Raw genomic sequence first — 26263 nt, forward strand, 5'->3', positions numbered from 1 at the left:
GCACTTAGCCCCAAACGAAATGAAAATCATACTTTAGAAAGTCTTTCAAAATTTAACGATTAAGACGTCAATAATTGGTATTAGTCTTCCTGTTTGTATATTTCTGGTGAAGAACAGTCCCCTTTTCAAAACTATTGTCGAATTTACTGGATTGCATTCTCCATTTACAAGTTATGAAAGATTCTTCTTAACGTGGGCGTCATACCCCCAGTTCCCCTACTCTTAAACTCCAGGTGGCCGTGTCGCTAACCAAAGTTATACTCCATACCACATTACCCTTGTGAGATTTGAAGAAGAATGGCGTACAGTCGGTCTCCAAAAACCAAATCATCACGTGTGCTGCATTTCCTTTTCCACGAACTTGGCCGGCGTCGTTATTGGTTCATTTGAAAGTAGGAGGTTCTCAAAGTTGTACAATAAGATGATATTGCTTGTTCCCAGCAATCTTTCATTTGGTTCATTGTACAATATTGATTATCTCGAACCAATCACGGAGTGCAACCATTATGCCATTGGCCAGGAGCGGCCAACCGTAGTTTATAGCAAGATCAAGCTCAAATACCCTTAAACTCCAGGTACTTATATTTGCAGTGAAAACTGGAAAACTTTAGCGAATTCCATGATTGTAGCCTTAACTTAGGAGGATTTGACGTTGTCGCGTTGTTTCCATTCAAAAGATTCGGGCTAGAACAGACGTCATAAATTCTGAAACACAATTTTGTTATTAACACCTTCATTGTTATTCTTTGCTAAATCAGTTTTTAACTGCAAAACTATTTAGTATTTACTGATCGAAATGGGAATGTTTAAAGATTTCATGAGAAAATATGGTTATACACATTTTGTGTCTCTCAGATAAATTTCGACTAATTTTTTTGCGTCTCAATCCGGATTAATCAGCGTCAATTGTAGCTCTGCAGCAATCGATGTTTTCACATCGTACAAGCTGCTGCTGCCCTGTCTTGTTAACAACGCACAACATGACAAATTTCGAAAACTGGAACACATACTCCGTTTTCTAGAGTGAAAACAACCGCCCGAGATAATCCGGCCTGGAGCCGTCCGTCGTCGCCAGCCGTCGAGATTGCGCGCGCTCTTCGATTTTGTCGTCTCCGGGGGCTCAGTTAGGTTAGGTTCTCTTGTTCCCATGTCATAACACGATTATTGCCCGATTTACCGGCATCATCCGCTGCATTTGCAATGAGCTTTGATGGTGCGATGAAATCGGTTGGCTGCAGTGATCCAGTTTCGATCGGTCCGGCCCGGTCCCGGGAGCACTGAAAAGAAGGGGTTTCTCCTAACTACTGTGCGTTCCAGGCGCCCGCATCCAAGTCGGGAGGGGAACGCGCAATAAGTAACTGCATTGCAAATTCCTGTCGCGCGCTGCAGTTTTGTCGCAGTAAAATGTACGGTTATGTTGGATTGCCCGGAATACAACAATTTGCGTCGCTCTGGCCGAAAAAAAGTCCCACAGATTAGGCTTCATTGATCCGCGATTCCAAGTGTGCGGGTGACTACGCGGCTGAGTTGAGCTGAGCTGAGGCTGCACACCGCCTTCCATTAATTGATGTTCATTGCAGCGTTTTGTGTTATTCGCGAAATGTAGGTCTCGTTTCTTTTGTTACTACTTTCTCGATCAGAGATCCCGCGCCGGTGTCGTCCGGGGTGACATTCGGAAACAGAATCTTAAAAATTATTTTCATTTTTGGACCATTTTTGGCGGGAATAGGTCGTTGTTGCGAAATTGGGGCGAAAATTTAAACTTCGGTATTATAGCTTAACTTCAACAGTTTCAATTTGATTGGAATTCAAGTTTGCGTCGTTGTTAAGCATAAGGGGTTTGCTGGTAGTCAAACAAATGGTAAACCGATCTCCGTTGATTCTCGAAATTGCAACGCGCAAGTCAAAGATGAAGATCATCCTCACTAAGTCGATCCGAGGATTGGCACCTGGAACATCACCCTGGAACTACCGACGGTTCCTTCTAAGGGGAAACATGGAACGTGCTAAAAGGTGAGGTACACATACACGAACGGAAAAGGTATCATCTCCCTGGTTCGATCTGACATGTTGATGGCCCCAGCATAAGGCGAGCAGCAAACGTTAACCGACCGAGAACAAGGGTGGGGGAGGAAATTGCGCAAACATAAACGACAAAAACGATGACAGGGAAAAGGGGGAGGCGACGCGACGCACGTCAAGAATCTTTTTTCTTTTCCTAAACGATGCCCAACGCTTGCACTCCCGAGGGATTGAAGAAAGAAGATCTCACTTTTCTCAGGATGAGCCTCAGCTAACTGGACGGTTCGTGTCCACCGTGTGTCCGTTTCCCCTCTCCCAGTCCCCCTTCGGATTTAAGGGATTCACGTGGATGACGGCAGCATCAACAGCAACAGCAGCGGTCTTTAGGTTATTGAACTATTTATTAGTGATTTTGTTTGCTTCGAGCAAAATATCTTTTTATTATTTTACCTTCTCATTCCGTTCGTCGTCGTCGTCGTGTCTTCACCCTTCGATTGGAGAACTGATTTTGCTTTCCGGTCGCCGCAAGCCGTTGAGCTGTTCCGACAAATCTTGGGAGTATGTTTCGATGTTTAGTCTTAGAAGATATGTATGGAATAGGTACACAAATTAATATAACTATAGACACCTACATTGTAGGGCATTCTTGCATCTTTGGGCATCAACTTCGATCGTTTTGGGTAAAAAAAAATCTCGGTGAGTCATTTCTATCCTGGATTAATATTGAATATTCTCCTCTCTTGGGACTTTGGAACTTGGAATCCTGTCAAGTCTCATTCAATGAACGACTTTCTCATTAATCTGGTTGATAAATTAAAAGTTTTTAGATTTTTTTCTTGAGGTAGGCCCCTAAAAGTCATACAGAATATACGTCGAAAATTTTAACAATAATCTAATGGTTCAGTTTTTGGTCAAAACTTTGTAAGGAGCCACTCTGCAGATTTCTAAGCGAAGTTTTGGGATTCTACCTAAATAAAATTTGAATCAAGTTCAACCTGTTCAACAAGAAAAAACGACTCCATGACACAGAATAAAAAGTGGATGACGTAAATTGATGTTAGGAGTACGCTAGTACCAGAAACTCGGCGTCATAAGAAATTGTTAGAAATCAACCAATATTATACACGTAATGGTACTATCAACGAGTACTAGCGCACTCGTAACATTAATTTTGGTCATCATTTTTCCCAAAAAATTGCATTCAAGGTGTCGAAAAAAATGTGTAGAATCAAATAGCTCTAGTACTAGCAGCTTGTACTTGCGCACTCCTAACATCAATTTGTCGATTTGTCAAATCCTTTTACCCAGCTGATACAGTATAACATCGGTACTCTCATCCAAGGTTTTGCATAAAGCAGCATCATAGTATTTGAAGGTCTAAAAGTGTATTTCCGGAGGCCTCTTCGGGAAGTGCTCCCTAGTGTTGAAACTAACACTTTTGCTCTTTTGATAATGCTTTTAAAGAGTGGAGCGAATTTTCATACAGCTCTTGTTCGTTTTCAAAACGAGTCCGAAGCCTGAATGTGAGATATGTGTAAGAGGGAGTTGAGATATAAAATCGAGAGACGTGAGAAAGTAAGGGGAAACGTAAGACTAGATGTAAAACATAAGAGGGAGTTGAGATATAAAATCGAGAGACGTGAGAAAGTAAGGGGAAACGTAAGACTGAGATCTGAAAAGCCTTCTCGGTGAGATGAGGCGTAAGATGTTAGATTTGAGAACTACTTCGAGAATACAGGTCTAAATATATTTGGCTTGTGAATTGATTTCTTTAGTACTACCCAGTTGCCATGAGTTGTTACTAACAACTGGTCTGGTTTCCATTTGAAAAGCATAATAAGACATCAATCTATGGCTGGTAACCCAGTATATTGGAATTTTCTATCGTCTGATCTTAATTCTTCGAATATACAGATCTGGGAAATCATGAATCATTGTTAAAAGAAACAGAATATGAACCCGTAATTTCCTACTTTTGTAATATAATTTGTTCTATTCAAGAAACGGGCCATGCCCATTATTTAACCAACTGAATTTTCATTCCTGACCCCATAAACATAATCGATTATGCCAACTTCCATTCAGTATCGATTTTCTAAACGCAGACAGGCTAAATTTCGATTAACCGCACCATTGTTCGGAGTCAATCTGTGGTCTTATTTATGGCTGCTGTTTAACACTTCCATTAATTCACACCGGCAGCCTACAGTATAATTTCTGCTGCTTTTGATTCATCATCCATTTCGCCCCCGTTTATCAGCTGTTATATTTTCTGGTTCATAAAAAAACTTCCACTATCAAATTACCACCCATTAGGAGGAAGGAAGAGTGGTGGGCACACAGACAGAAATCATCTCGTAAGAAAGGGTTCAAGAAACGGTTCCGGAATTCCCCCTTGCTCCGGATCCGTGTGCCAACCCCTCTTCTTTGACCTAGAATATCTCGGTCAGAAATTATTATTGGGCAGCTAATTGAAATTAGTACCTGAGCTTGCCCCCCACAAATCGACCGACCAACCGACTGAACGAGTGATATCAGAGAGCCGTAGTCTGAGCCATTTTTCACGGGCCAATCTCGGATGAATCAAGCAACCAAACCTATCCATCAAGCGGCCCCGCGTATTATATGGACTTTCTTTTTAATTAACCTCTCCCGGAGGAGCCCCAAAATCAAAGCTCCGAAAACCAAAACTAAGAAAGTGGAAAAAACGTGCGAGGAAGGTTCAAATTTTCGAACTAACCCTCCGAATTGCTGGGTTGGTCGGGATTTACCAAACCGACCGGGGATGATAATAACCGGTTCGTTGTTCCTCCCAAGTGCGCCGCAGCGCGTTTTGCGGTTGTTCTGTTTGAGGAATTACAGCGCTTGCATAGTAATTAGATTTGCTCAAACTCAAAATTTTGTTTGGAATGAACTGCTTTCAAAGAAGCGCCGCCGGCCGTCCTCTAACAATCAGATAACCCAAATTATTGAAGACAAACTGTAAGCGGAAGATTCCGCCGTTTGGAATCGATCAAGTGGCGTATGGAACCGGGCAACATTGTGGTGAAAGGGAACTGTTTTGCAAATTTTGTTTATCGAGGTTTTTTTAGATTGCACGGTCATTGACTGCGAAAATTATTTTTGGACGGTTAGAACAAACAAACCCGAAATATTTATTCAAGAACTTTTAGAATGCTTCAGATCTGAATTAATACTCAACATATCTTTCTGTTTTTTTTCTTATTTCCTAGGACATCTTGTCGCAGAGTACAATCGCCCTGAACATCGAGATCCGTCCTCGGTTTTTGGTTCCCGATACCAACTGCTTCGTAGATTATCTGTCCGACATCCGGAGCATAGCCAAGGCACATCCGCTGTATCAACTCATGGTTCCAATTGTTGGTAGGTTCATCAAAATAATGATTCTTTAATATTTCCCATTTAATTTTTAATTCCTTTGAGAAAGCAAGCAAAATCAGAACTCAACCTCAGAGTTCTTCATTCAACAATCCATAGTCCAGAGTTCAAAGTCATGAGTCTTAAGACTACAGTCTATGGCCCAGACTACCAAACTCGAATGTCCTGAGTCGAGTTAAGAATCAAGAGTTAATAATTTAGAAACAAGAATTCATAGCCCGAAGGTTGAGTCCAGAGTAGAGAATCGAGATTCAAAAGTTCAGAGTCGAGAATATGGAGCCTAAAGTGCAGAGTCAAGAGTCGACACTTTAGAGTCGTGAGTCGTTTGTCAAGAGTCAAGAATCGAAAGTCAAGCCCATAGTCGGAAGTCAAAATTCAAGAGTACGGAGTTACACACCCAGAGTCCAGACTTTCAGAGTCTAAAGTTGTGACTCGAGAATGCAGAGTTCAGTCGAGAGTCAAGAGTCACACCTCTAGAGTCTAGAATCCACAGTCGAAGGCCAAGAGTCCAGAGTCGAAAATCTGGACAGAGAGTTGATTCGAGAGTCAAGAGTCAAAACTATAGAGTCTTAAGTTCATATTCTAGACGGGGAGTTAAGGATCAACAGTCGAGTCCAAAGTCGAAAGTCAAGAGTGTAAAGTCCGGCGCCGAGAATTCAGAGTCGAAAGTCCAAAGTCGAGAGTTGGGACTCCAGGATCAAGAATCCAGAATCGAGAGTCGAGAGTCGTGTTCTAAGTAGAGTAAAAAGTCATACCTCTAAAGTCTAGAGTCCAGAGTCGAAGGCCAAGAGTCCAGAGTCGAAAATCGAGATCGAGAGTCGATTCCAGAGCCAAGGGTCAAAACTATAGAGTCTAAAATGCATAGTCTAGATCGAGAGTTAAGGGTCAACAGTCGTCCAAAGTCGAGAGTCAAGAATACAGAGTCCCTTGCCAAGAGTCGAGAGTCAAAAGTCAAGTGTTGGAGTCTACAGTCTTGAGTTTAGAGTCTAGAGTCCAGAGTGTTGAGTTCAGAGTCCAAAGTCGAGAGTTGTGAGTCCAGGATCGAGAATCTAGAATCTAGAGTCAAGAGTCGTGTCCAAAGTAGAGTCATACCACCAGAGTCTGGAGTCCTGAGTCGAAAATCGGGACCGAGAGTATTCGATAGTCCAAAGTCCAAAGTCCAAAGTCGAGAGTTGGGACTCCAGGATCAAGAATCCAGAATCGAGAGTCGAGAGTCGTGTTCTAAGTAGAGTAAAAAGTCATACCTCTAAAGTCTAGATTCCAGAGTCGAAGGCCAAGAGTCCAGAGTCTAAAATCGAGATCGAGAGTCGATTCCAGAGCCAAGGGTCAAAACTATAGAGTCTAAAATGCATAGTCTAGATCGAGAGTTAAGGGTCAACAGTCGTCCAAAGTCGAGAGTCAAGAATACAGAGTCCCTTGCCAAGAGTCGAGAGTCAAAAGTCAAGTGTTGGAGTCTACAGTCTTGAGTTTAGAGTCTAGAGTCCAGAGTGTTGAGTTCAGAGTCCAAAGTCGATAGTTGTGAGTCCAGGATCGAGAATCTAGAATCTAGAGTCAAGAGTCGTGTCCAAAGTAGAGTCATACCACCAGAGTCTGTTGTCCTGAGTCGAAAATCGGGACCGAGAGTCTATTCGATAGTCCAAAGTCCAAAATCCAAAGTCGAGACTTGGGACTCCAGGATCAAGAATCCAGAATCGAGAGTCGAGAGTCGTGTTCTAAGTAGAGTAAAAAGTCATACCTCTAAAGTCTAGATTCCAGAGTCGAAGGCCAAGAGTCCAGAGTCGAAAATCGAGATCGAGAGTCGATTCCAGAGCCAAGGGTCAAAACTATAGAGTCTAAAATGCATAGTCTAGATCGAGAGTTAAGGGTCAACAGTCGTCCAAAGTCGAGAGTCAAGAATACAGAGTCCCTTGCCAAGAGTCGAGAGTCAAAAGTCAAGTGTTGGAGTCTACAGTCTTGAGTTTAGAGTCTAGAGTCCAGAGTGTTGAGTTCAGAGTCCAAAGTCGATAGTTGTGAGTCCAGGATCGAGAATCTAGAATCTAGAGTCAAGAGTCGTGTCCAAAGTAGAGTCATACCACCAGAGTCTGTTGTCCTGAGTCGAAAATCGGGACCGAGAGTCTATTCGATAGTCCAAAGTCCAAAATCCAAAGTCGAGAGTTGGGACTCCAGGATCAAGAATCCAGAATCGAGAGTCGAGAGTCGTGTTCTAAGTAGAGTAAAAAGTCATATCTCTAAAGTCTAGATTCCAGAGTCGAAGGCCAAGAGTCCAGAGTCGAAAATCGAGATCGAGAGTCGATTCCAGAGCCAAGGGTCAAAACTATAGAGTCTAAAATGCATAGTCTAGATCGAGAGTTAAGGGTCAACAGTCGTCCAAAGTCGAGAGTCAAGAATACTCTTGCCAAGAGTCGAGAGTCAAAAGTCAAGTGTTGGAGTCTACAGTCTTGAGTTTAGAGTCTAGAGTCCAGAGTATTGAGTTCAGAGTCCAAAGTCGAGAGTTGTGAGTCCAGGATCGAGAATCTAGAATCTAGAGTCAAGAGTCGTGTCCAAAGTAGAGTCATACCACCAGAGTCTGGAGTCCTGAGTCGAAAATCGGGACCGAGAGTCTATTCGATAGTCAAGAGTCAAAACTATAGAGTCTAAAATTCATAGGCTAGATAGAGAGTTAAGGATCAACAGTCGAGAGTCAAAAATCAAGACCTAGAGTCTACAGTCTTCAGTTTAGAGTCTAGAGTCCGGAGTATTGAGTTCAGAGTCGAAAGTCTAAGGCCGAGAGTTGCAACTCCAGGATCGAGAATCCAAAATCGAGAGTCGAGAGTCGTTTCTAAAGTAGAGTCAAGAGTCGAAAGTCTAGAGTCCAGAGTCCAGGGTCGAGGGCCAAGAGTTCAGAGTCGATAATAAGGACCGAAAGTAGATTCGAGAGTAAACAGTTTAAACTATAGAGTCTAAAATCCATAGTCTAGATCGAGAGTTTAGGGTCAACTTTCGAGAGTCAAGAGTACATAATCCCGTGCCAAGATTCGAGAGTCAAAAGTCAAGTGTTGGAGTCTACAGTCTTGAGTTCAGAGTCTAAAGTCTAGAGACCAGAGTATTGAGTTCATAGTCCAGAGTATTGAGTTCAGAGTCCAAAGTCGAGAGTTGCAAGTCCAGGATCGAGAATCCAGAGATCGAGATTCAAAATCAAGAGTCAAAAGTCATATGTCTAGAGTCTAGAATTTAGAATTTATAGGCGAGAGACAAGAGTCCAGCGTGTCGAAAGTTGTAAGTCTATTCGCGAGAGATAAAGAGTCAAAAGTTGAAATTACAAAGTCTGATGTGAAATTATTAAATCAAAATTTGAAATTACAAAGTCTAGTGTCTAGGGTCAATAGTTATGACTGAAGGGTCAAGATTCAAGAGTCACAATCCTTAACGGAAAATCGAAGGTCAAGAGTTGATGTCTAGAGTCTTGAGTCCAGAATCTAAAGTCGAGAGCCAAAGTCGAGAATACAGATTCGAGAGTCGAGTGAAGAGTCAAGAATCGAGAGTTGGGATTCGAGTCCATAGTCGAGATTTGAGTCTTGAGACCAGAGTCCCGAGACGAGTCAAGAGTCCAGACTCGAAAGCCAAAAGCCAAGAGTCAAGAGTCAAAAGTTTAGAGTCCTGAGATCAAATCCGGAGAACACAGCCCAGAGTCGACATGAACCAAAAATCTCAAATATTAAGTCTGAATCCAAATGTGTATTCTGTTATTAACATTTATTCTGAATCTAAATTTTAATCTTTAAAATGAATCCAAAATCTAAAGCCTGAAAATTAGAAGGATTTGACTAGAATGTTCCAATTTCAGCATTACCAAATCTCCTCCGGATGTATGACATAATGCCATGTTTTTTTCCTTCTTTCTCTTCCGCCCTCCACTTCACTGCCAAAACAGTGATCAACGAGCTGGAAGGCCTTTCCAAGGGAATCAAGCCGACCGGTGCAACCGGAATCATCGCCTCCAAGTTGACGGCCAGCATATCGGCGATCCCGACGGCTCCGGCGGCCTCCTCCGGTCAACCGACAAAGTCGGCCGCCGTCGTCGCCGTTGACCGCCGATTTGATCCCCAACACGCCGAGAAGGTTGCCGAAGCCTCCAAACAGGCGCTGGCTTTTATCAGGCAGAAAAATCCCGCCTTGAAGTGAGTATCTTACATACTTTGTCCCAACTTTTTTTACAGCAGATCCATTCACTTCCAACTGTAGTTTTATGTTGTTTGTTAGGATTTTTTTTTGCTCATTTCGGGACCGGTTTTGTCCTGTTTACGGAATCAATGACCAGTAATGTTGTTTGGTTTATTTATTTCTTACCGGTGTTTTTTTTTTCTTCCACTTACTTCCTTTCTTTTCCCCATTAGATGTGTAACGACGAAAGGATCGATACTGAACACGACCACGTTCACCGCCGAGGATGACGTTGGGGAGCAAAAGTCCAACGACGATCGTATTCTGGAAACTGCCTTAAACCTGTGTCGCAATCATGTGGAGGAAAAACGAGGTGAGTACCTACCTAGTACCTAGTTGTTGTTGTTGTTGGTGTTATTGCACTTCCTGTGGCCACACATGCATAACAGTGCGAAAAGTAAATTGACAGAACAGGAACAAGCCCCGTTCCGTCCCCGTTCCGTTTGCTGGAAGAATTGCATTACATATTATGTCACTGACGAGATAGAGAGAGGGAACACACCGAAGCATTCCTGGAGGCAACATTGTTGTTGATGTTGTTTCATCCATGTTGACTAAATTTACTTCGATCCATTAAACAAACAAATAAAAGTGTTCGCATTGTTAGGAGGTCTGGTTCGGTTACTTTCCTTCATGTCATGGCTATCGTCACAGTGTTTCACCGAGATTTGTCCGGTATGAGCTTAACGAATTATACTTTAACTTGTGGAATGAGTTACTGGTGTCAGGGCCATTTTTGAATTTTACTGTTAGGAAATATTGCAAACTGTCCAAACACTTTCTAGCAAATATATGAGTGTTGATCAACGTTTGGCTAAGAACAAATTTCAGATGTAAAATTTCAATAGACTACGCACGGCAGCATTGGCTAAAATCAAGCCAAATGGCTTGGTGATCAGCATGAAGATGTTACTTACGAGCGTTGCATCGTCAATTCCAAAGAACGAAAATCTGATGATGACTCTTGCAATGTACCCAGATGAGATTCAACCTCCTTAGATATGACGAAAGGGATGGCTGTCACTTCTCTGCTCTCTTAGAAAGGGGAGCCTGAAATGCCTAAACTAAACTGACCATTCAGTGGATGCCTTTACCGACTTTTATCGATCAGGTTTTGAGCCTAGACCTCGTAAGGGTTTAGGATAATCCTTTGTTAAATCATTCCTTGCTTGACAACCTCAATAACCAACGGTTTCTTTAATCTTCGGATCGATTCTAGATGATTCAGATTATTTAGGTATCACATGGTCGCTGCAGCCCGAGTCCACGTAGAAAACTGCTTCATTTCTAGACTTTCTTGGACTGGCCATAAAAGAAACAATCTTTCGATCATTCACAACCGCGTTGGCATCTGCTTCCGCTTGCCTGCTTGTGAAAGTTCTTTTGGTATGTCAAAACTTGCCACAACGGTAGAATTTTGGTTCTTTTTCGAACTTCTTGAGCTGGACTTGCTTCCTACTAACGAATTCCGTATTCATTTCTCAAATCGACTCCTCCACCCTGTATTCTCGCTTGGAATCTTCGCCTAACAGTCTTTCTCGTTTAGATTTTTGAGGTTCTTCACCGAGGAATCGTAGCTAACTGTTAGTGTCAGAAAAAGTTGAGAAACCAGATCGCTCGTTTCCAACTTTGCCTGAGTAGACTTAAACTGCCGGACCAAATCAACGATCATCAACGAGCTGCTCCCTTAGCATGATGTTACCCGCTGACCCCGCTGAAAGTCCTGTACGACTGGGGTACCAGCATAGAGGAAACGATTGCGGTGGATGAACTTCGCGAAATCGCCAAATCTTTCCACCCAAGGAAGGCCCCCGGACCGGATTTACTAGACACAGCGGGTAAGGTCCACTGAAAGTGAGGACGGAATTTCGGAGAAACAGTTTGGTTTACGTGGATGACGCAGCACCGTAGATGCCTGTCATTGAGATAGCGGTTAACGAAGGTTAAAGAAAAGGAGAGTGCTCTGCTTTTGCGCGGGGGTCACTCTGGACGTGAAGAACGCCTTCAACACCATCAGTCTGTATAGGCTTGTGGAAAGTTATTTCCACAAGCGCCAACAACAGTATATGACCGGTAAGGGCATACAGACACAAGAGGTTTCGGGGGGTGTTCCACAGGGGTCAATACTTAGTCCGGTCCTGTGGAACATCATGTACGACGAGGACTCATATAGGATTTGCGGATGATGTAGTCCTCTTGGCTCCTCGACAGCGAAGGTACAGCTACTTGTCACAGTAGCTATTCGGACAGTGGAAAGCTGGATGCACTCCAAGTGTCTGCGTGTAGCCCACCACAAATTCAATATGGTGCTGATCACCAACCTGATGGCACCCCAAACAGGTACCATTGCAGTTGGACCGTACGATATCGTGTCCAAACGCGCAGTTACCTAAGGGTGATGATCGACGACAGACTCAGCTTCACGAGTCATGTCGACTAGGTGTGTAAGAGAGTGGGAATGGTCAAGGGTGCACTGTGAGTCGAACTCCTTGGTAATCCGAAACTGCAAGAGAAGGACCATGTAAAGTGGCTTCGCCATATTGCCCGGATGATAGTGACGTAGAGGAAACACCCGAACTCGTTGTGTTTGCCTGTTCGAAGTTTGCGGCGATACCACTACCAACATACTTGCCTTCTGTGGGCCCGACACGACAGCAGACAACGTAGTACAGAGGATGTGTACGAACTCCAACACTTTGAATGCGGTCAGCGATGGGTTCAGGATGGGTGTAGGATGACTCCATCACTGTAGCGCATCTGAGTAGCGTCCTTCCGGTCCCTTGATCGAAGCTACAATGATCATCTTCTACGTAGTGGAGGAGTATTATCTTCTACGTATAGAGGTCATGGGTGCCGCAAACGTGTATAGGATACCCCACTGCCGGGGAGTATCCGAGTAGTGCCGCTTCCTAAGGGGGAAACTGCGGGAATAAGACAACATCTTCCTCGTAGCGGACCTCGTAGGAAAGGGGTAAACCACTTTCGGTCAGTGGATACCCACGGGTAAAGAGGTCTGGATGCCGGGCGACCCTCTCGAGTCGGTGTAGGATGTCGTCACTGTCGGAAAACATCCGAGTCGTTGTGTTGTCCTGAATGTGTGCCGTGACAGGCGCGAGTCCAGGACAAGCTGCTCTCGAGCCAAAGAGCTAAAAGAAGACCGGACAACGGTCGGTGTAGACTGACCCCATCGACGGCGGGCTGTCGAGTAATGTGCGTCTGATCTCACGGTTTGAAGCTACAAAGATAAGTCAACATCTTCTGCGTAGCGGATGCCTTGGGGATTATTCAAGTAGTGCGGTTCCCAACGACCAAAGCTGTGGGGATAAGACTTGACTTTCTTCGCAGTGGAAATCGTTGAGCAAGGGTTATTTCACGATTGGGGAATACCCACGGGTAGAGTGGCTCTTGACGCCGGTGAGCTATTCGAGTCGTAGTCGGATGACGTCTTCGTCGGGAATCATCCGAGTAGTTGGGTTAAGTCCCTAAGCTGTTCTCGATCGGCACACGACGAGCATAAAGGTGGCAAACCTCGAATGCCTCAAATAAGAGGTCGCGCTTCGAGACGTTAGGTCAGGCCTCGAGTCATCAGGAGGAGAGGTTTGTGAGGTCAACCCCTAGTCTTTACGATAAGAGGTCGGGTCTCGAGTCGCAAGCGGAGAGACTAGGGCTTTAATCAATAAGAGGGGTACAAGTGGTTACCTTGAGTCATTACGAGGAGAGGTCGGGTCTCGAGTCGCTAGAGGAAAGATCGGGCTTTGAGGTCAAGTACAGAATAGAGGTATGTTTGCGTCAATCTGGAGTCGTTGCGAGCAGGAATCGGATCTCGAGTCGTAGGAGGAGTTGGAGAGGTTTGTGTGAGAATCTCTAGTCATTGCGAGGAGATGTCGGTACTCAAGTCGTTAGAGGAGAGTTCAGACATTAAGTCGTAAGGATGGGAGGTTTTGCTGAAAGTGGTCTCGTCAATGAGTATTGCCTTGGAGCGCACTAGCGCGAATAGACCTCCCACTATTGAAGCATATTGTTTAAACTGTTCGAGATGGGAACTAAGTCTGCGGCCCCAGGTGAAGTTTAGGGAGTAGGAGGTATACACAGAGTCTTCCCATTGTACCCAAACTGGGGAGGACACGCAGGGTGGCCACCCATTCGGGAAAAACGGGAAAAGCGGGAAAAAGACGGGAATTGAAATCCAACAAGAAAAAAGCGGGAAAAAGCCGGGAATTTTTTCAATAAGTCGGGAATTTTTGGCTCAGGGAAAGTCTGTTCAATGAAGTTTAGTCGAAAGTCGAAACAAGTGGAAATAGATTGACTGGTGATCTCTTTCCAATTGACTTCTACCGATTTCTACCAGGTCCAAATGAATCCTCCTGCAGAGCTGGATCGGTTTCGATTAGTTTGAACTTGCTTCATTGAACAACAAAAGGATGTTCCCGGACAGCCAGATTGTTAATCGAATAGAAATGGGAAGAACAAAAATAAGATATTTTATTCCACACAGTATTGCTCCCTATTTTTCTAATGAAGTTTTCAATTTACTACAGAATTGCAGCGAGTTAGTATTAGGATTTGACGAAACGTTAAATAAGATTGTGCAGAAGCAACAAATGGATATTGGTGTGCGCTTCTGGAATCAAAACTCAAACCTAGTTGAACCTATATGAACAGCAAGCTACAAGAACTTGTTTCGAATCTGGCGTACGAGATTCTCACACTGTACATATATAACTCGTTCAAGGAGGGGCTGGGGAAAAGTGAATGGAATTTAGATGAATTTTTTGGGCGCCTATTCAAAAATATTCCACATAGAAGGGCAGATTATACTGCAGTAACGAGTTCAACTATGTATATTTCCGTTAAATTTTGTGACGTTCGGTGGATGGAAAATGAACGTGCTGCCAAAATGCTATCGTACCTCAAACGGTTTGTCGACGAGGTAAAAAAAACAAGAGGATAAAAAGATTAAGGAAAACCATTCAAATTTTAAGCGGAGTTTTCCATCGATTTCCCGGTCGAAGGTATTCGACATTGTTGCTAAAGCTGTAGGTGATAATTTACTACGACCAAAATTGAGTTTTTTTTTGTTACGGCCGCTTCAACTGTTGAGTCCTTTCTACGCGAGTATAAGACAGAAGCACAGATGGTTCCGTTTCTCTTCGATGATTAACCGGGCTTGTAAGAGCATTGATGGAGAAAGTTGTAAAGCCTGAACGACTAAACGTAAAATCAAAAACACTTATTGGAATTGAACTCTCAAAAATAAATCTTCTACCTCCTGGAAGCGTTAAAATTGGATTCTCAACTAAATCGTCAATTAAGAAAGCAAAAGAGTCTGGTCATGTTTCCGACAAGGATATCCTTGTATTTATAAATAGCTGTCGTTCGTTTTACTGTGGATTTTTGAATAAAAGGGCTATGCGATCTCCCTTGTCTTATCTCATCACTCGGTATTTATCGTGCATAATCCCGATGTGATTGCACACAATCCAGATATTGCCAACAAACGTTGAGACCTGTGTCTAGAAGTACTTGTTGACAAGCAACACTTAAGTAGAGCTTGTGCCGATAAAATTAAGGACAAATTCGGACAATTATATGCAATACCTTCAATAAAAACATCATTTCGGGATATCGAAGAAAAACACAACGATTGGACATTTTTTGGATGGAACTTATTAGCGAATCGAAAAAGGAATGAATTAGTTAACATAACTGAAACAAAAACCATGTAAAAGATCATAAGCCACCAAAAAAAGCTTAATCGATATTCGTATATATGGTTTCAAAAATGAATATTCGGAACATTGTTTGGTTTTTTGTTGTATAAAACCGGGAATTTCGTGAGACCATGCGGGAAAAAAACGGGAAAAATGCGGGAAATCAAAAATCGATTTTGAGTGGTCACCCTGGACACGGTATTTGTATTTGTATTTGTATTTGTATAACGTCGTGCCTTGGAATACAATCCGTAAACCGGGATTTACCACCTGTGATTACCAACTAAAAAAAAAAAAGGCGGCGCAAATAAAGGTCATCCGACTGGAAAGCGAAACGGAGATCCCCGGGCTGTATCCACTGATAGGTGTCAGGCCTCTGGAAGGCGGAGAAAGGCGGAAGAAGGCGGAAGAAGAGCTTCGAGTCGCAGGAAGAGTGTCGAGGCAAGAGCCATAGGGAAGCCATCGGAACGGAAGCACCTGGAAGGTCGTCGAACCAGTGCCTTGGTAGGTCGTTGAGCCTGATCCCGGTGGAGGTCGTTGAACTGGTACCATGGAATGTCGTCGGGCTGCAAATGGAGGCGACGATTGAGGTTCCGGTGCGTTCGTTGAAGAGGAGTTGCCCCATCTTCAAGAGGAGCAGCCAGAAGCAGTAAGGAAACTGCAAATGTGTATGTTGAGGAGGAGGGTTGAGGAAACAAATTACAACATACTTTGATTCTCTTACCCAGAATATTTGGCAACATTGTTGAGTTACCACAAACCCAATTTGGGTATTCTCGTCCAACCGTGTGATGATGTAACCATTTGTACCGTTTACATTTGTACATTTGTATTTGTTCTCGATTGCAAATTGAACATAGCAAGAAGAACCAAAACAAACAATGTTTTGGTTCTGCTCGTAGCAGCAGAAGTTTGCTGCTGTGCCGGAGAAAACTGTAAGTTTCAACAGTTCTAATAAAGATTTTTTCAACTGATATTAAGAACTGGAAATCGAATAATTTAACAAACATTCTATCATTGATTTATATTCAAGCTGTAACTTTTACTTATCTGTTCGTTTGCCTTCTGTCGACAGTTTCGTCTTTTGATGAAGTTTCAGAATAACTGGACTCGTACCCAACATACACAGACTGTTGTTTTGCAAGCCAATAAGAGTGTTTATGAAATTATATCAACGTAACAATGCTTCAGTGGAACGTTCATAAATCACTTATACAAGGGGTAAATAATTTCCACTTAGATCATGTTATTATGATTATTGATCAAGCTATTCACATAAACTTTCAAAAATTAGCCTTACGTAGTTTTCGAACGACTCTTGGATCATCCCAAAGTGGTTGGTCTCCAGCGTCATCTGAAGCTCAGAGACTGGGTGACAATATCTTATCGCCTACTATCCTTTGCGGTAAATTCTTTACAGTGCTCCGCTTCTTGAGAACAGCTTCATCTGCAATGTTCCTTTACTTTGTTTTTTTTTTCTGTTCGTTTAATGCTCCAATCGCAACTCTGTTCGTTATCTCATTCCGTAAATTTCAATGTTGTCGTTTGCGGTTTCCTTTTTTTCATTGCCAGAAAACTTATTTCTTGTTTTTATCTTCTTTTTCATTTTCAGGAGAAGTCCGTTACATAATGCGCGAGGTCGTCCTGCTGACGACCGATCGGAATCTTCGGGTGAAAGCCCTGTCCAACGATCTGCCGGTCCGGGAGCTGCCGGATTTTATCAAGTGGGCCGGCCTGGGATCGTGAAGCCAATTGAAGATGACGACGACCAGGACGGAGAGAAAGGTGCACGACTTTTTCCTCCTCGATCAGCAGCTCCTTCGGTGTGTTGTTTCAAGCCGTTTGGATTCAGCAAAAATAACAACCAGAAAAAAGGAGAAGGAAAAAGAAGAAGGTTATCTTGTTTCATTTGTGTTCTTTTTTGCTTATGATTTTCTCGTTAGACTCGTATCTGTTCTTAAGGACGACTTTCTAGAAAAGTTATCACTTCTTTTGCTTTAATTTCTTCAACACTTTGAGTGACTCGTTTTTCGTTTTTTTCTCATCTCTTTCTGATTTTTTTTTCGTTTCCCGACTGATTTGTTTGCCAAAATAGCCGTTAGTCTATTCTGTTATCTAGAGAATGTTTCCTTAATTGTTTCATTTGTATTTTTTTTGCTCTGAAAATCTTTAATCAAGGGAACTATTTGTTGAACTCTGATAGGAAAGTATAGCTTATAAGAGGAAAAGTATAACTTATAAGAAGATACGAAAGAAAGAAGAAGAAGAACTGCTTCGAATGCAAAGCAAAGCTAGCAGCGTTTTTAAAGGTTAAGAGAGAAAAGTTTAGAATTTGACACTAGAGCAAAACTGTTGCGCTCGTTGATTTATGTGCTAGTAAGTTTACGGAAAACTTAGGAACTGATTACGTTTTTTTTTCCTTTCGGTTTTTGACTGTTGTAGTTGTAAATATTGCAGTACTATACTATGATTATATTAAATTAATTAATGAAAAATATAATTGAAAGAAGAAAAAACCACAACAAAAAAGTGAAATAAACTTGTATGATATCTAGGCGATAGATGTGTTTATATTCTTCGTTATTTGTCCAGTCAATGGATGCGTATTGAGTTGATTCTTAAAAGAAAAAGGAAAATAAATGACCAGAGATGAAAAATTAAAAAGTAAGGAAATCCGGAGCGAATACAGCTGCAGACTGTTGAAGTGTTGCGTTTCAGTTTTATTTAAATAAATAGGCGCGCGTTAGATATGTTCGAGTGCTGTAGAAAAAACGAGAAGAGATCAGATCGTAAACTGTTGCGCAGGTTTTTAGAATATTCTGATAAAGATTTTGAGGTGTGACGAGACTCCACTCCCGAAAAATGAGAAGAATCACTAAATGACTTTAGACAAAGTAAACAGAAGTAAAATGATTGATTATTATGAAAAATATATTAATAATAAACCAGAAAAAGAGAAACAAACTGACTTCACAAGACGATTTACACATGAAATAAATGAAAAGCAGGAAAGAATTGCACCTTAGAGTAGCAAAAAGTACCGACAAGAAAAGTCACGGAAGGACGGAAAATACTTTTGCTCGGTTAGTAAATAAATAATACAGCGATAAAATAATAAAGAAATATTTTTCACGAATCCCTTCCGCTTTGTTGTAGTTAAACTAGTATACTATTCTAAACTAGAATCCGAACTCCATGTGTGGTTTGTGTAGTAGATTTGTTCACGGCTATTTTATAATTTTAGACTAATCGAAGCCCTAGGGCGTTAATTTTATGTGTATCAAACCAACTTGATGGAAGAAAAAAAAATCTATGTAGAAATCTAATTTATTGTAGACATCTTTTGTTGGTCTGTTCTGTTAGTGCTAATCTTATTAGCCATATCCCCTACCCGAAAAGAAGAATAATGATGAATTGAAAAAACAATCATCCAAATTTATGGGAACTCTGTGCTACCATATTGGCCCATCATCAGGCCCGGCCAGAGGAACGACCACATTTCGATGGGTAATTTATTCATTTGCTTTTTCACGCTTGCTGCTGCTGCTGGTGGCGTATTAATAAATTTTGCCAGAGCAGAATCAACCACAAAACTACGAGACTTGTGGCGACCGGAGCGGGGGGCTACTTGATACCCTCATCGATTTGCTTGCTTCATTCATTCCCCGGGAAGTTCGCTAGGAGGAAATCTACAATTCCTTCCCGAGGGTGCTGCCGCACCGCCGTGATGTAATTTAATCAGCTCCGGAGGAATTTGTCTTGGAAAAAATGAATATATAAATTCAATTTTATTTTTTCCGCCCTCTCCTGCGAGTCTCTTCTCCTGCGAGTCAGAATTCCGACCCGGACAACCCCCAGGCAGGGAACAATATGATGGATGCCCGATAATAGACAACAGAAACCGAGAAACACCCTTCTGAAGGACGTTCGACTAATTGAAGGTGTTGCTTGCTAGCTCGTCTTGCCTTGCGTCTTCCAGTCCAGCTTAAAATATTAAAGTGTGTTGCTGTTTCTGATGATGTAGAATATTTGACCGACCGACCATACCTTGGCTCGAGGACAACGGGTCGTGATTTTGAGCGTAGTTAAATTAGGCGCTCGACGCGACGGGGGGAATGTTCGATGTGAGTTCACTTCTCGAGGTTCTTATTCATGATTAAGGCATTCAGGAAATTGAATCTGCCCCGGGAGATGATGTTCGTTTGGAATGGGATTGATTGTTTTCCAGCTTATCACATTAAATTTTGATTCGGTTTTCTTATTTCCATTTTTCAATCCAAAAATTGGACATTAATGGCATCTAGAGGTCACAGGAGGCATTGTCATTGAACTCAACGTTGAAATTGCAATGTCATAATTTAGTCGAAAATAGAAACGATAAGAGTAGTGTATCAAACCAAAAACTTTCTGGTTAGTTTGTCCAAAATTAGAATCTGGATTTTATTTTATTAATTTTTTTTTATTTGATGCGAATGATGATATAAAGGTAAATTTAAAAACAATAAAATGGATAAAAATCCAAATTCTGAGCACAAACACTGAATATTAGTGTTTAAATAATATTTGGAAATCCAAACCCCGGAATGATTCTGACTTAAGCTTTCCAGATTTTTTCCCGCAAATATCTGAGCAGTGCACATTCGAGCTTTTTTTTTATCAATATCTTCCCTCAATTGTCCTGACGTTTCGGGCTATGGTCTTGGCCTTCCTCAAGGTATATCTAAAATATCTGAAAGTTAAAAAAAAATGCTAATTTTGCAAATTTTTGTTTAATTTTGCAAAAAATGTGGAAAAACGAGCGAAATGTGAGCAATCTGACAAGTTTATTATAATGGTATTGAAATTCTATATTCGGGACTAAATATCAATTAATGAGAAATTATAAAAAAAAAACTGTAGGAGAATTGTAGACCTGGGATAAGATTTCGAGGTTTTGGCTTCAGTTCTGAATCGAGATTATTACTCTAGCATCATTTTGATAGTTGGTTTTGTTCTTTGGTTAACTTCGACTCATGTCAGCAAACTATATAATACAAAATAAGGTTGCCAGATTTTTTATCAGGTTTTGTCCGGATATTCGATACAAAATTTGGGAACAGTCCGGCCCGGCCCGGTTGGCCAGATTTCATTGAAAAATGCCCGGATTTTGCCAGGATTTTTTAACTTTATTTGACAAATCAAACGAAAAAAATATAAATTTTGCTGTAAACATTTTTTATTTAGCCACCAAAACGAAATTTTGAGCAGATTTTGCAATGGTTTTTTCGAAGCCTTATAAATCTGTTTATGAATTTTGATGGAAAAATGATTTGTTTCAATTTTTTTTATCTTGATTTTTGTTGAGTAATTTCAAGGTTTTGACAAAATTTTCCCGGATATTGCCCGGATTTTTGGTCGTCAATTTAGAAATGAAATGCCCGGATTTCGCCAGGTTTTTATAGAAAATTGCTCGGTTTGTGCGACAAGAATACGTGCTGAAAAAAATCTGGCAACCTTAATATAAAACAAATCGGGTGTCAAAAGAGCGGCATTTTACAGAAATTGTCTAAAAATTGTCCGGTTTCTCTCATTTTACGGTACAAAGAAATGAGATTTGATTTACATATTTAGGATACAGGATTCAATTTTAAACTTCTAGATGAAGGAAACAAAATTTTCAAAATTTTGATATAAAATTTAATTTGATCTCATTAGCTTGCTAGACTGACTTTACTAGCCTTAACGATGCCCTTCTCGAGGACTGTTGAGATTCCATCAAGACAGCCGTCAACAACGTTGCGGACAACGTCATCGGGCATGTGGAACGAACTCGACGGAACGATTTTCTCGACGATGAGTGTAGGAAGGTGATGGATGAACGACGTGCGCGTGGCTGTAGTGCAGAGAAGCACCCGTTGAAACGTGGAAAATCATTGACAGTGGAAAAGGTAGCGAGTCCGAATTTTCCAGGAAAAAGCGCTGCCTGGAGGAGGAGGAGCAGCAGCAGCTGCATCGTTCCCAGGAAACTCGAAAGTTCTATCAGAAACTCAACGCATCCCGTAAAGACTTCGTGCCGCAAGCCGAAATGTGCCGGAATAAGGACGAAGGCGTCGGACGGGCAATCGTGAGGTGATTAAAAGGACCTTGTTACTAGCTTGAGGATTAATTTTAGCCTGCAGCGTATAACATTTCACAGATTTTAATGGCTCAGCAAAAAATAGGCGGGACTGGTTAGAAATTACTGTAAACAAAGTTTTTTTAGTAAGTTTAATGTTTATTGGTATTTGGCTTAAAATTTCAGCCAATTCGGATAAGGATCACGAAATTTCAAACCCCGAACCGAACTGATTAAGAATTCCCAAGAAATTGAAGTCCGAAAACAAAATCCGATAAAATTTATCAGGTATTCATACCCTAAATCATATGAATTATAGATTCGATGAAAACTTTGTAACCTGTTAAGGCAGCGATATAGCACCGGGCTATAAGATGATGTTTTCCAGTTCGATACTTCTGCAGAAACGAAAACAAAATTTAGCAAAAGACTTCAACGTCCATAAACGACGAACCCCCCGTTGGAGCTGTCAGCTGTCCATTTCGAATCAGTCAAACTGTTATATAGGGGGTTGGAAACTATGTTGCTAAACTGCCGACCAATTGCCATCGGTGTGCAGGTCGATGCTCTGCCCCATCCCGAGTTGTTCTGATGTGGCCTCATAAAGGCAGTGTCGTCTTCAAGTTAATCTTTCTATACGTCCTCCTGCTGCTCCTCCTTCATCAATCCATCAGAAAACATCTACCTTGTAGAGTCTTCTGTAACGAAGAAGATGCGTAATTGCTGTAGCGCCCAAGAGAGCAGCAGAGCTTTTCAGATCATCGACTTGAGGTGGGTCAAAGCGCTTCCTGTCCCGGTGCTGTTGTTGCTGTGGCTGGAACAGGGCTTAGCCACAGATTTGCGCCGCCAATCCCTGTCGGTCGTCGTTGACGAGATCCGCCGACCGATTTGCAAGGAAAAGATTTACGCCACCCCGCTCCCCCCATTTTCAACCCACTGCCATTCTTTCCGGCTCTTCTACCGCCTCTTGAAGACTATTACCATTTGACGTGAGATGAGCAGAAGCAGCATCATCAACAATTGAGCTGTGGCATCATCATTTTCTCTGGCTATTGGCCGGCATGACGAAATGAACAAACGAACGAACGGAAGAGCTTGAGGATGAGGATGACGACCTTCCAAGGTCGTTGTTACGGAGTTTTGCGATAAATTAGTTTTCCATTTCTCGGTAGGTTGTTTTTCTTGTATGTATTTCAATCGCCGTTTGATTTTTGCGGTTATATTGCTAACAGTTTCTTGGAACAACAAACTTTTAGGGTAAATAGACACAGCATTTAAAACAGCCAAAAAAAATTCAAAAGCTTTGTGTTATACACCAATCAATACTTTTAAATACAGCTGAGTTTCGAAGGAAAATATCGTTTTCTGATTTTCTGCGGAATTTGTAATAATTATTCTCGCAAAATTGCCGAAAATTTACATTCCTTCATTATTATTTTTTTCAATTTCATCACAATAAAACAATGGGTAAACTTTAAAGAATTTAAAATTGACAATAAAAAAAATTAAAATTTTCATAAGTGTACACTCAATTTTGGCACTTTCGAATAAAAGACTTTTTTTTATTTTTTTTATTTACCTGGTTACCTTATATAAGTATGAATCAATATTTTAAAAATGCCGATGGTGTGTAAACTGTACGATTCATTAAATTGATAAAAAATCTTTGTGAAATTCTAGTGACCGTGAGAAGGCAATATATGTTAAATAGGTTAAAAATTTCGTGTTCACTAGGGTGGCCCAAAATTGCACTATGTCTGGGATTCTGCAGGTTCAACCTTCAAACGATAGCGGCGACTCAGAAAAATGATACTTAGGGGTCGCACTAGTTTGATTTTTGAAAAAAAGGTCAGTTTTGTCGACTTTTTTTAGCTATAAATTTCTCAGATCTTGATAAATTTGCAAAAATGTGTCTCAATCAGTATGCGATAAAAGTTTATCCACCCACCATAACAATTTACAATTGTTTTGTTTTTTTCCTGGCGAAAATCATGGTTGATGAGTTTTCCTCCACGATTTATCATTTTATGGTTATTTATGAAATTTCCATTGAAAATATGACGTTTATATCTTTTCTGAGATGTTATGTGATAAATTATGAAAAAAGGTAAAAAATTACGCTAAAAAGTTTGTTGGCCCTGAAACGGATACTACAATTTAAATGTGTTTTATAGAGTTTTAGTGTGTATTCTACAACATTCTGAAATGTAAACATTGTGTCTAGCTATCATTTAGTACTCAAAATACTTAAAATTTCGATTTCATATTTAGAATTGTGTAAAATGCCCAAAAAACGCCAATTTCAATCAGCATCCGACTTAAAAAAAACCGACAAAAGCTGCCGTAATATTTCCGATATTATCCAGCTTCACAAAAATGCGGTTGCTAGGATTGTTCAAGTGTATAAAAAGCGGGTTCTATCTCACCTTCAAAGACAACTGGCCGACTCACGTTTCGATTTTGTCTGGATCTTCGAGATACGAGTAATTTGTACGAGCAAGGTTGCGGAACGAATTAAACTCGTATGTCGAGCTATCACTGTACTAGAAAACTTGACATGGTTCTTTCTGGTGATTCCAAAATCGATAAAAAGATCCCTGACCGGGTGGACAAAACTTTGGACCGGAAAGTCATGCGTCTTTACGCTCCAGTAAGAAGACTGCCTCAGTTTGAGATGTGACGAAAAATGTGGGATCCCCTTTCAGCACCGTCCATCGTGCCAAGAAAATTTCAAAATCATACTTACATAAAAATTGAATCGCAGGAAAACTTTTCCTTGACTAAAAACTCGATAAAAAAGATCGTACAACCTTCCTGTCCCTTCCACAGAATAGAGCTTTGTGAAAAAGCCCACATGAAGCACTGCAAGATTAAATTTTATCAAATAGACACATAAGGTTGAGTTAATCTTAAAATATCGCAAAACATTGCAACCGGAGAACAATTTGCTGAGACGTATAATCAGGCGCATCGTGTGGAACCCATGATGGAACCTAATTCTTCTATAGCCGCGGTACCGTTCTCGATCAATCTCACGCCAAAGAACTCCTGCCCACGATCGACAAATAGCAGAAGTTATCCTCCTAATCAAGCTAATATGCGCCCTGGCAGCCACACGACGAGACAGAGGATCATTAAATTTTACTATGAACTGTGTGGCTCAAATTAACGGCCATAGCCATAAATACCGGGGAGAAGAACCGGGACTCTTTCTTGGACCTTGGAGGCGCCTCTTTTTGAAGAACTCCATCCCTGATCCAATCCGATCCGATGATGCGCGCTGGGTTCCTGAAGAAGATACCACTAAAGATGGGACCTCGCGGACGATCTACGCAGAAATAGCGATCACAAATCACCAACCCCCAAGGGAGGAGGAGAAAAGATAGCGATAGATAAAGGCTTGGGACCAGCTGGAGCTATTTATAGCTGGGTAAGCGAGCACGAAGGGCTGATTAAAATTTATTTAGAATTTCTCGACCAACCCGCTCCTCCCGCGCTTTACGCCCCTTCTTTCTTTCCCTAAGCATTAGTTGATGCTGCTGCGATTGGATGCCATTGGGTGCAGCAGTGAAAAATTAGTCTCCAGCCCCCAGAGCCTTCCGTTCGATCCTGTTGAGTCAGTCGCCGATTAGTTTCCCTTGGCCCAGGTGCAGAAAAACTGGCTGCATTACACTGGGAGACGACTCTCCACACTCAACTAACTATCAAGCTATCTATCTATATGCACACATGCCACAGTTTAAATGGTCGATGATTTTCCCGGCCCGGAGGATATTTTCAACACCCATCATCATCATCATCAACTGGTGGGCAACAAAGAACAAACCTCCTCTCGCTTAACCATTTGGAACGCAGGCAAAACAGGACGATGGCAGATTGCTATATTGAATCCAATCAGACATGCCCGGGGATTGCGCAAATAGGTACCACGCGCAACAACCCTATCAACCACCACCAGAAGCCATGCATCGACGGATGACGACGACAGGAGCCGTTGATTATGATCGCGAAAATGATGATGATCATCAATCTACGTTCGTCGTACTCGTTCATACCATTTCTACCAAGAACGGGGATGATGAGATAACTATTACGTACGAGCTGTGAGGGGGGGAAATAGAACGGATATTGGCTTCCATCGCATTAGGGAGTGCGATGAGACATCATCCATAGGTGTAACCCACTTTTTCTTAGAAGGGGGCTCAGATTTCAGAATATGATTCCTGATTCAAAAGCCAGATTTAAAGCTCAGATTTCATATTCAGATTCGAATTGAGGATTCTGATTCAAAGGTAGGATTCTTCAAATAAAAATTTATTTAATTTAGTTTTCAAATTCAGATTATGAATTTTATAATCTATATTTGAAATGAAGTAGGTGAGAAGCTCAATTAAAAGCAAAAGCTCTCCTACATACAAATATTTAATTTAAAAAAGGCGAAAATCTGTCTTTAAGGTTTAAAAATACTTTTCTAAATAGTCGCTTGATGACATGCTACAGCCGTTGCAATTTGTTTGGGAAATTTTTGGGAGAGAAATAAACTGGGCAGGACACTATCTCCTTTGTCTACATTTTTTTTTCGTTAAACTTCGTCCCCACTCGGCCAACCAATATTTTAGGGTAGTTTAATACAAATATTAACTTCAAAATTCAAAACAAAAGTTTATCGATGGAGCCTTAAGTGTAAAATAGAACGCTTTAATCGCTGTAAAACGCTGTAATCCGGTACCAGTTTCTCAATATTTTTTCCCCGTTTTCTTAACATGTCCTTCTCGTCTTTGACTTCTTCTTGCTCTTCCAAAGTTCCCGCTTCATTATTCCCCAGTACTGCTCCACC

General features: G+C 41.4%; 1 protein-coding gene across 2 annotated transcripts in view; it reads left to right on the forward strand.

Annotated features, from left to right (window-relative positions):
- The window catches only part of LOC129738652 (telomerase-binding protein EST1A), a 177474-nt gene extending 159006 nt beyond the window's left edge, over positions 1-18468 (forward strand). For both annotated transcript variants that reach the window (XM_055729901.1, XM_055729902.1), the window contains 4 exons: positions 5256-5406; positions 9332-9578; positions 9795-9934; positions 16945-18468. In XM_055729901.1, coding sequence (XP_055585876.1) covers positions 5256-5406; positions 9332-9578; positions 9795-9934; positions 16945-17078 — 672 coding nt within the window. In that variant the 3' untranslated portion in view covers positions 17079-18468. The remainder of the gene's footprint in view (positions 1-5255; positions 5407-9331; positions 9579-9794; positions 9935-16944) is intronic.
- Positions 18469-26263: the final 7795 nt, after the last annotated feature.

The sequence above is a fragment of the Uranotaenia lowii genome, chromosome 1 (assembly GCF_029784155.1).
Source record: "Uranotaenia lowii strain MFRU-FL chromosome 1, ASM2978415v1, whole genome shotgun sequence".
NCBI lineage: Eukaryota > Metazoa > Arthropoda > Insecta > Diptera > Culicidae > Uranotaenia > Uranotaenia lowii.